Source organism: Solanum verrucosum, unplaced genomic scaffold (genome assembly GCF_900185275.1).
Source record: "Solanum verrucosum unplaced genomic scaffold, falcon-dt-bn FXZP01000170.1, whole genome shotgun sequence".
Lineage (NCBI taxonomy): Eukaryota > Viridiplantae > Streptophyta > Magnoliopsida > Solanales > Solanaceae > Solanum > Solanum verrucosum.
Window position 1 is genome coordinate 1,260,787 of NW_026020395.1, and position 11,392 is coordinate 1,272,178.

At 33.9% G+C, this 11,392-nt stretch overlaps 1 protein-coding gene and 1 pseudogene across 1 annotated transcript; one reads left to right on the forward strand and one right to left on the reverse strand.

Annotated features, from left to right (window-relative positions):
• Nucleotides 1-546: 546 nt before the first annotated feature.
• On the reverse strand, nucleotides 547-6,541 carry LOC125839215 (uncharacterized; annotated as a pseudogene).
• A 1,440-nt stretch (nucleotides 6,542-7,981) lies between these two features.
• Nucleotides 7,982-8,293, forward strand: LOC125839216 (uncharacterized). Its single transcript, XM_049518186.1, has one exon. The coding sequence runs from the start codon at nucleotides 7,982-7,984 to the stop codon at nucleotides 8,291-8,293; it is 312 nt and encodes a 103-aa protein (XP_049374143.1).
• Nucleotides 8,294-11,392: the final 3,099 nt, after the last annotated feature.

Genomic DNA, 11,392 nt, shown 5'->3' on the forward strand with positions numbered 1-11,392 from the left:
ATTGTTGGTATGGTAATAGTTCACAATTCATTTTCATAAAAATAAAAGACATTTGAATGCTTAATAACTTGACAAACACTCACAGATCACTGCCCAAAGAGGTGGTCCTAACTCTGAAGTAATCAAGCTGCTCAATTGTTATAACTAAAATAATGTAATTCAGATTCTTGATTCTCCATACTTTCTTTCCTATAAAGAAATTTAATTACATCAGTAATCCAACTCAGAGTCATCAAAATCCAACACAATTAAAAAAAATTGAAATCTCAAATGAAATATAACTTTGAAGAAAGAAAAATGTAGTGGGTTGTAAATTCTTCCAGTAGTATACTTCCTTGATTTCAAAAAACTTGCATAACTTACTGATCACATTATCAATGACATTTTTCTAATACCTCAATGATTCTACCTTTACTTTTTAAAACTCTCTTAGTTTTTTTTACCATAACTTTTTCAAATACTTCTAAATATTTTGAATTGTAAATCATTGTGACTTATAGTTTGGTTTCCAAAAATAAATGTGAAAGTCAGATGTAGACTGACCTTTTACACCTTTTTTATTGGTGTGGGTGGTTCAAATTTCGGTGTCGCATTTGAAGAACCAGCTACAGTAGTTGTTTCCATCACCTCCACCTCACTTATTTCCAAAGGCCTTATCTTTTTGAAATTCTTATCAGTAGTGCTCGACGGAGTATGTTCCTTTTCCATGTAGGAAAGAATGGACAAAGTTGCATGTGTGTTATTTGAGCTGCCCCAAGATGACTTCCTTAGCTAAATTTGAAATATTTTGTTTGACAACATCTCATGGACATGATTAACAGACAATGATTGATTGCCTCTATAATTGTAAAGAGTCACAAGAAACTCTTTAGAACTATCATATATGCTAAACTATTTCTGATCAAGATATATAGTGTTGTGACAATAGATGTGTAGAAGTAGCCAGCGGGAATGAGAGATCACCTTAGCGCAAGTTATGTCAAATATGTCGTCCGCCGTCATGGAGAGTAATTTTTCTCTCAATTCACCAGAGATAGATGTTGTGGTTGTAGCAGTACCATCAATAAGATCAATTTGAAAGATACACTTGAAATCATGGCAAGTTTAAAATTTGTGTATAATATACGCTATATTATGTACAAACTATATTTTACAAGTCAAAAGCATAGTAGCCAGGCACTAATGTTGTTTTCTGATTGCATTTTGGACATTCAAAATCCTTCCTATCCTTTGTGCGCTTCTTCTGTTTGCATCCTAAGCATTCAAACACACAAAATTCTTGTAATTCATCTGATATGGCCATTTCTGCCTCAACATAGAAGAGTCCCATCTGTTGAAAAATATCATATACATAATACGTGTTAAATTACTCATGAATAAATATAATTTGTTTTTATTATTTAGCCAAAGCTAGACAATCAGAAAATTAATAAGCACTCTCAAATGATCAGCTTGAAGTATGATTTACAGCAGCTGGTGATGAAATTTCTATAATAGAGATACCTTGTCGGCCGGCAGGAGTCACTACCATAGGAGAGGTAGATGAGCTTGTTGAGGTTTTCTCTGATGCACGACTTAACAACATTGTTTTGATTTCTTTTGCCCTATTGTTACAACAGATAATATGTTTAATAGGTTTTTTAAATGCAAATTAAATCTAGAGAATAATGACGAAATGTGAGTACCAGTTGATGAGTTCTACTGTCTGTAGGTAATTAGGATCCACACGTATTATGGAATTGAACCTACTCTGCAGTGACAACCCTGTATAACACATAGCTTGTATAATGTTTTGTTATTATCTAAAATTATGTTGGTAAAAAGTTCAGCACATATGTACCTTGATAAGTAGAGATTTCTATACTCCTTCCAAGGATTACAATCAGATCTGCCTCTGTTGCCATTTTAGCTTCAATTTCATTTCCTTCTATTTCTCCAAAATCCTCCCATAGAGTGAGGGAAAACTGATTTTTCCTAAGAACGTGAGGAGAGAAGACTAAGTACCATGATAACGATCAGCCAATAACTGATGATCCGATCAAACAAATAGAAAAAGTGTTTACTTATTCAATTTATTTTTTCATAAAATAGGAATATATAAGGTGAAATGTTATACTTACTGATTGTCACAAATGGTAATTTCTCGGCACTTATGATGACTGCGACCTGCATATATAATACATAATATAATGAAATGTTGTAAATGTGTGTATCAATAAACATGTATATTTTAGCATGATAATAGCTATTAGGATTGATATACCAATTTCAGCAGCAGAATCAACCATCATATGAGAAATGCGGTCAAAGGTTATGATATTCAGCTTGGTTGGTGGTGGAAGTGGTTTCTCAAGTTCGTTAGATAGTTTGATATGTTCAATTATTGTTTCTTTGTCAAGAACCCAGTAAAAAATTTGTATTGTCTTGCCGTATGAAGTTGGCGAGACTTTAACTCTTGCGGTAAAGATGATATAGGTATTCATGAGTTTAAGCTTATCTGCATACTGTTCAATTTCATCGGCATACATAACTGCCTTAATCTGGCATTCCTGAAAGTAAGAGTTATAAAAAGCTAAGATTAACTCTAACTACTTAGCAACAGTAAAACCAAGGAAAAATGTTCATATGAGGTAAAAAGAAATAGAAGAATATTCATGAGATAAAATATAATGAGCTCACCTCTTCGTCTTCCAAAGTCAAATTTTGGAATCTACATTTCTTGTCAGGACTTTCTCGCGAACGTCCGATTTCCACAATTTGAACTTTGCAAATCCAATCTCATGTTGCTAATGCTATTCGATCGATGTTCAATCTGTAACATCCGACAATTTGAAATAACTATGAAGAGGCTTAGAATTGGAAATAGTCATTTTTGGAAAGAACTTAAAAATCTGGAAATTTGGTTAAGTGTGGGAAAAAGTGAGTTTTTGGTCACCTTTGAACAGTCATAACTCCTAGCTCAGGATGAGTTAGGTGTAGTTCCAGTTATGTTTTCGAAGCTCGTGGAATGAACTTTCCAACGCCGCCGAGTTTGCTCGATTAGGAGTTCGTATGAGTGAGTTATTCCCTTTGGAAGTTAGATTGTTGGTATAGGGAAGTCAGCCCGAAAGTTTTAAGGGTATTTTGGTCTTTTTCCTAACCAATTCTTTTGGTATATTAAGGTTTTAGACTGATTTTTAGATCAGTTTTCCTTTTTTTAAAAGAGTGAGAGTGAGGGTTTGTGAGTGAAGAGGAGAAGAAGAGGAGAAAGAGAAGAGCAAGCAAGGATTTCGTCGTGGATATCGTCGGGGGTGATCCCTACTAAGGTATGTGAGTTCATAGTGCTGGGTTGGTTCTTTCCCCAACACGCCAAACTCGTTTTAATTTCCAAGAAAAGATTTGGTTGTGTTTGTTGAAGTCTTGAGGTTGTGATTGTTGAGGTTGTGGTTGTGTTGTTGAAGTTCTTGTTAATTTGAGGTATGTTTTCGGTTGTGTTTTCGAGTTGAATCTATTGTATGTTGAGGGGTTTATGAATCTAAGTGTTTGGGGCTAAAACCTTTGAAGTTAAGGTGGTTTAGAGTTGGAAAAACAAGGGAGAAAAGTCGAGTTTTCTGGGGAAAGGGGTGGAGCGTCGCGCCTGCCAGCGCGCCCCAAAAGGCACTCTGAAGTCCAGCCCTTGGGGCGGTGCGCCTAGCAGAGCCCCTAGCAGGTCCTTCTGAGGTCTGAAGGCTGGCGCTCCGCGCCTCCCAGAGCGCCAAGGACGCCAACTTTTCCCATTCTTTCCCCACTTTTTCATGCATGTTCCTTGGTAATGTACCTATGTTTCATAGTTGTTTCCAACACTCCAAGCTTCGTCTAAACGTCAAGAACTCATCCATAAACATGTGATCATATACCTTGAATCTATAATCCAATTCAAGGCGAGTTAGGATCAAAGTCAAGTGAAGTTAGAAGTCAAGTCTAGAAGTTATGAACTAAGTCCAAGCAAGTCTTTAAAGCTTTTCAAGAGTCCTTGTTAAACGTTTTAATTTCATTTTAAGGCTCAAGTTTCAAGTTAAGTAAAAAGTATAGTGTTTCAAGTTAAGCCAAGAGTATAAAGTTGAGTTCATTTCTCAAAAGTTATTAGGGAACTAAGTATTCCCAAAGAAGTTTATAAATGTTTTTACATTTAAGTAAGAAAGGAACTATGATTCCAAAAGAGCCTTTGGGCTAGTTTTCAAGAAAAGGGAACATCGATTCCAAAAGAGATTTTAAGTTAATCTTTGAGCAATTATCTCAAACTAAAGAAAGATGTGTTTAAAACACTTAAGAGCCAAATTATTTTTGGGAGTAGTACTGATCACCGAATTGGGGACACGAGTTCATATTAACTCAACTCTCCATGAGAACCATGAGCTAACATGGGACTTGACGGGTCATTCTTTTTAGATGATCACATAAGATTAAGCTAGTGGATCTACTAAGTTAAAGTAAGGTCATATATTACGGAAAGGTATAGGATGGTCCTTGGGCAATGTGAGGTAAAACGTTGTATCACCACTAGGGCTCATAGTGGTGGTTGTCGGTTAAAGAATCTCCCACAAAAGTTATAGTACTTTTATATAAGTAAAGTTGAGTTTGTTATTGTTTTATCATTAACGAGCTAAGTTGTTTACACTATTTTACAAGTTTTATATATATTGCATGTGTCTTATTGCTTTATATTGAGTTCGGTTATTCATGAGTCAAACAGAGCCAAGGTAAGTTTTCTCTTGTACTCCTTTCAAGCTTGAGTTGTGGTTTAGCTTTCCAGCTCGCATACTCGTACATTCCATGTACTAATGCCAGTTGGCATGTATCTTATTATGATGCAGACGCAGGTACCTAGGATAAACCTCCAGCACGCCGTTGATCTAGCTGAGCACTCCAGAGTCAGTGGTAAGCCTCCTTGTTTTCCGGAGGACTCGGTTATTTTGTTCTCTTAGTTTTGCTTTATTAGGATGTTGCGGGGTCTGTCCCAACATCCATCTCAGTATTTTAGAAGCTTCATAGACAGTCAGTCAGTCAGTTAGTATTGAGTCTCTCATCTATGTATATATGTAAATATTCTATTTTGAGACTCGAGTTGCCTTTTTTGCCAGATTTTATCAGTTGAGTTATTTTATGACCTTTCTTTGTATTGAGTTATTCTGTTGGGTTAGGTTTCCGCTGAGTTAAGAAAGTCAGGCCAAGGGTTCGCTTGGGGCCAGCTATGGTCTCCGAGTGCCGGTCCCGCCCAGGGTGTAGGCTCGGGGCGTGACACAATCTTAGTACCATGTTTGCACGAAATATATTTAACCAAACAGTAGTATCTACATGATAGCATCACTATTGAGTCAAAGTCCTTTCTTTTTTGTGGTTGCGTGAACATGGGCGATTAAATTAGGAACATGCAAGAACATAATTGCCCTCCACATACTAAAAGTCAGATAATGAAAACACAATATGAATATTTCGAATCAAATTCGGAACATGCAAGAACATAATTATCCCAAACTTACTGAAACATTAGAAAATATAATAAATGCCCAAAATCTGTATGCTGAGTAATAAAATTGGAATTTTAAGTGAAAATAATAACTCTAATTTTGTCCCATTTTGATTTTCTCCTTTGGTGGCAAGCAAAATCTGCAAGAAAAATTGAAAATGGAAAGAGGAAAAACATGAAAAGGGAAAAAAATACCTGAGAAAGGGAGCAAAAGTTTTTCTTCAATGGAAGCATAATAAATTTGTGCTCTATGAGTAATAAATAAATATATATATATATATATATAATACAAAGAAGACACGTTATAGTATATAAAAGTACATGTGTCTTCTTAAAAATTGATGGGATTTTGGTAGCCAATGAAATTGTGCCAAAAAAGAGAAAAAATTATTACATCGTAAAATTTGAACAGGCTTTCGTCTAATTATTTAGTGATGTGTCTTCTGGAAATTTTATGGGTTTTGATAGCAAATGAAATTGTGCCAAAAAAAAGAGAAAAAGTTATTACATTTGACAGTACAATTTGAACAGTTCGGGAAAATAAGAATTAGAATGAAAATAATACAAACAGAATAGTGTAATTTGTTTTCTTAGTAAGCACAATTGTTTAACTAATCAAAGCTAATTGTATTAACCGCAGAGGACAGATTTTCATCAATACTTTGAAGCTCGATATCGATAATCTTAAAATCTATCTACACCTAAAACAATGAAAGGGAAACAACTTTGAAGATAAGAAGCAAATTATCCTTAAATTGAAGGAGATGCGGACCTAAATATATATATCCAAAGAAGAATGAAAATAGCCACCATCATAGGCCCTTTCTCAAGAGCTGGACAGATTAGGAAGAGAAATTGGGGAAAAGGAAGAAGAAAAACTTACTGTAGCTAATGAATGCACCTGAGGAGAAACAGAGATTAATGAAGATGAATATGGCAGATGTTGATCAAAAAAGAGTCTCAGAGCAACTGTTGAGGAGAAATCGATGTAAACAATGAAAGAGTTAAACTCGATACACAGCAAATGTACAGATCCCTAAAAGTGCCCTTGTTCATCCGGTAGCAATCCCCTAAATTTAATGGTAAAATTACATAATTGTCCTTGTTAAGTAAAGGAAACAAAGACACGTGGGGACTTAAAAGAAATTACACGGCAGGTTATAAAGACACGTGGGGACTTAAAAGAAACTACACGCCAGGTTATAATTAATACTTATGTATTATCAATGCTTGTACAATTCTTGTTGAATAAAGTGGGCCCTAACATAGTACAACTTAAATTACATTTGGAACAACTTTTTGGAGTTGTGTTCGTCCTTCACAACTTATCAATGCTAGTACAATACTTGTTGAATAAAGTAGGCCCTAACATAGTACAACTTAAATTACATTAATTTGGAACAACTTTTTGGAGTTGTGTTCGTCCTTCACAACTCCCTCTTCTAAACAAGGGTAATATATATATATATGATTTGATATTTGATATATGATATATGATTATTAATTTCTTATTATATACATATAGATTATAGATGACAAGTATTATAAAATTAGATATTTTAATTATGAATTAATCTAAGGAAGTACAAAAGTCATCAATATATTAATTACAATGAAACAATTTAATATTTAAATTAAATAGTTAAATATTTTATAACATTTTAATTTATAATAGGGGTAAATCGTAATTTAACTTTTAACTTTTTTATTCCCACTTTTATATATATAATATAATATATATTATATATATGTGTGTGTGTGTGTGTGAGAGAGAGAGAGAGAGAGAGATATATGATGATGATTATAGGCCCATGTATATTTATCCTATAAATCTCACAGGCCTAAAGTTATATTTCCAAATAGAAGCAAAACTTAATTAAAAGGAAAACGTATCAACCATCTTAATAAAACGACAAGAATGAGTTGATTAGATGATAAACATTGTTTTTGTAGTGAATATAAATATCGCTAAAAGATTTTTATTTAGTACTCTAAATGTAATAGCATTAACTTAATTGCCGCAAAATATAATTATAGCAATATATAAGAAAAATTTATTGTCTCTCGATATCGCTTTTCCTACTGTGTTAGGACATCTTTTTTTCAGGATATATATATAAGTCTGCGACACATAGATTAAATTTCATCCACATTTAGTTTGGGTGAGACGCAAATCGAATTGGAAAGAAAGGTACTAAAATTTATAAACTAATTAAATGATATTAAGTCAAACATCTTCCAGGCCTAATAGACTCAGATTCATCAGTAGAACAATTCATGATACTCCTAGAGATGAAAGGAACTAAAAATGAAATGATAAGTTAAAGTTCCAAAGTAAGCGCTGGTGAATTGATTTAAAACATTATATATGAAGAACAAAAAAATATTACAACTTGAGTATATAAAATAATATTATTTTCCTATATAGAGGAAAAAATAATAGTGGCTTGCTATAAATTGCCTCTAAAACGTAAATAGTTGTCAACTATATTTAGTATGGACTTAAGCTTTTTGTGGTTCTCATTTGGCATTCTTTCAATACCCATTTCGTTGATTTTGTGTCTTATATGCAAAAAGATACGCGAGCCAGATACGAATGAAGGAGGAGGCGATGTCGAAATGGCTGCTCCGGCCTCAGAACAAAGAGATGGGAATATCGTTGTTTTGGCTGGGGCCGGAGAAGCCACCGCGAGAGTTGTTGGTAGTGGTAATACTACAGATGTTGGTACGTATCAGGGTTGTTGTTGCGGTGATGATGCTGGTGATGGTGATGGTGATGGGGGTGGTTGTGGTGGATGTGGAGATTAATTTGCACTTTTGACAAGGGTAGTTTGTGGAATTTTTTGTTTTGATTTTCTAATGTCCGATATCTTCATTGAACATTGGTGGATTTATCTTGGCCTAAGGAGTATCATGTCATACTACTACTTCTATAAAACAAAAATAGAAGGTAGAAATACTAAAAAGAACACTACTTGTAAACAAAGCTTTATACTGGATTGGTGGTTATTAGGCGCTCTAGCATTGAGTGCGATGTTACTTTGTAAGGGTCTATGGGTTATAAATGGTAAATAAAATAAATTCAATTGTAAATATTGAATTAAATAAAATATTAAAGAATTTTATTTAAGATCTAGCATAATAAGCATCTGATTTGAATTTACTTACCATCATTGGTAATTACTTTGTAATTCCAGTTTAATGTTCAATATGAACAATCAATTGTATTGAATAAGAGTTGTCTATTTTTTTATTTGTTACATGTTATTTGTGAATTTTACTTTTGGGTGGAATTGTTAGGATCAAACGTTTATCATCATATCAAAAACTATAGTTAATAGCACAATGACACAACTTTTATTTCTTAACTAAGTTGACCACGCAAACATCATGTTCGATCATGACTTCAAATCTAGGTCACTCTAGCCTCCTCATAGACCTTACCATAATCATGATATTGACGTTGCTCAACAAGAAGGGTTGAAAATTGTGACCAATAAAATGGTTGAACCATATATAGTGAGTTATTATCATCAAAACTTTACAAACATCTATTCTTAGTCCACGTATAGCTAATATTTTTTCCTTTTAAGTTTTGCTTCTATTGGAAATATAGTTTTAGCCTTGTGAGATTTATTTTCTTGTTCAAGGAGTATTAATATACATGGACTAACCTTAGGTGTTTGTAGAGTAGTTTTTTCTCTAATCCGTTTCAATTTGTTTGTTTTATTTTGATTTGACACATTAGATTAAGAAAGAAAAAAAAAATTGAACCTTATGGTCTTGAAATAAAGATATGTCAAATATCCCAATATCCTTTAATCTTATGAAATTAACATATCACAATGAAAAAAATATTATTTTTTGAACGAATTAAAAAGAATAGTTGGACAAACAAACCAATTATTACGACATTATTTTTACCTCTTCAATAGCCCATTTATAGGAATAATTATTTATGTACTCAAGTTGTAATATTTTTTGGCTCTCATATATATAATCCTAAAATCAAATCCCAGCGCTATCACGGAATTTTACTTCTCATTTTTTTTAGTTCCTGAATTCGAGCTCATATTTGACATGGGCAAATGTTTGACATGAGATTAATGTATCAATCAATGTACTTAATCAAAATTTAGTTTATTAAAGTACAATTTAAGTACTACGTACCTTTCTTTCCAATTAGATTTGCGTGTATGTCAGCCAAACAATTAAGTTAGTTGGTGATGGAAGCTTAAAAATAAAATATATAATCATTCTTCTCATAGGTCTCGATTCGAGCCTCGTACGGAGTCGCCTTTATTAGATAACGTTTTATTTCTAATGTAGGATTTTCTGGCGCGAATTTGAATTTAGTCGGACTCCAATGTGGATACCGGACATTCAGATGGAAAAAAGAAGGTTTATATTCTTAAAGTTATGAAATTATATTCCTATTTTTTTACTATCGCAATTTTTGTGATTTGTACCCATAAAATTATACTAAGCGTCAAAAGTAATAGATTTAGAATATCCGCCTTTGAGCCTATCAAGACGTGCTTACAGCTTTGTGAAGAGTTACTCTAACAAAAAAGACTTTTAGTAGCAGTAAAATTTTCTTTTATTTAGCGGTAATTGAGTTCATGTTATTGTCTTCATTTTATTTTATAATATGTTTGATCAAACTTTCGAGAAGTTAAAAAGTATGTTTCAGTTATCAAAGGATACTGTAAACTTATGGAGTAATCACCATCTAGAAGATGCAAAAGGATCAGGAAGAAGAAGATACAGAGAGAATTATAGAAGAAAGAGAACTCATTCTTATTAAGCTGAAAGCATCTTGAAAATATCTTTACAATGCTATGTCTATATAAAGGAAAGTTACTATGCTAACTAACTCTAACAACTTTCTAACCTTCTAACTGATTCTAGAATAATTATCTTGTGAACTGCTCTAATCCTAGCTGTCATAAATCTAACCAACACCCCTCCTCAAGCTGATGGTTGAAACAGGTTCTTCAATCCCAGCTTGGAAACTAAGTATTCATGTGGCAGTCTTCCCAAGCCCTTAGTGAGCAGATCAGCTAGTTGTTCTTTTGTCGATACATGCAGTGTTTGAACCAGCCCTTGAACAATTTTTTCTCTTACAAAATGACAATCAATATCAATGTGTTTGGTTCTTTCATGAAATATTGGATTAGCAGCAATTTGGATTGCAGCTTTGCTATCACAAAACAAATGTACAGGCTGCTTAATGTTAACTCCTAGCTCTTTGTATAACCCTTCCAGCCAGGTTATTTCAGCAACTGTAGATGCCATGGCTCTGAACTCAGCCTCTGCAGAGCTCCTTGCTACTGTCTCCTGTTTCTTGGACTTCCAGGATACTAAGGCATCACCAAACTTCACAGTGTACCCTGTAACTGATCTCCTGGACTCAAGATATCCACCCCAGTCAGAGTCACAATAGGCTACTAGTTTTCCTGAGCTTTCTGAAGGCATTAACAGTCCAAGACCTGGTTCAGCTTTGATATATCTGACCACCCTTAAAGCTGCCTCCATATGAGATTGCTTAGGCTTGTGCATAAACTGACTCAACACCTGCACAACATAGGATATGTCCACTCTAGTCATTGTTAGATACAAGAGTCTTCCAATTAGTCTCTGATATGGACCAGCATCATCTAATAACTGATCACTAGATTCCATTGTTTTCTCCTTTACATGACTGTCATACTCAAACGAGGTCAGCTTGACATTGGCTTCTAGAGGTGTGCTAGTAGGTTTAGCACCTCCAAGCCCCATTTCTGATATCAACTCTAGTGCATACTTCCTTTGGCTTATATGGATCCCCTCTTGTGATCTAGCAAACTCCAAGCCCAAAAAGAATTTCAACTGGCCCAAGTCTTTCATTTTAAACTTCAACTTGAG

What these genes read in the sequence shown, in the direction of transcription:
- LOC125839216 (XM_049518186.1), top strand. Translation starts at nt 7,982, where the DNA reads ATGGACTTAAGCTTTTTGTGGTTCTCATTTGGCATTCTTTCAATACCC.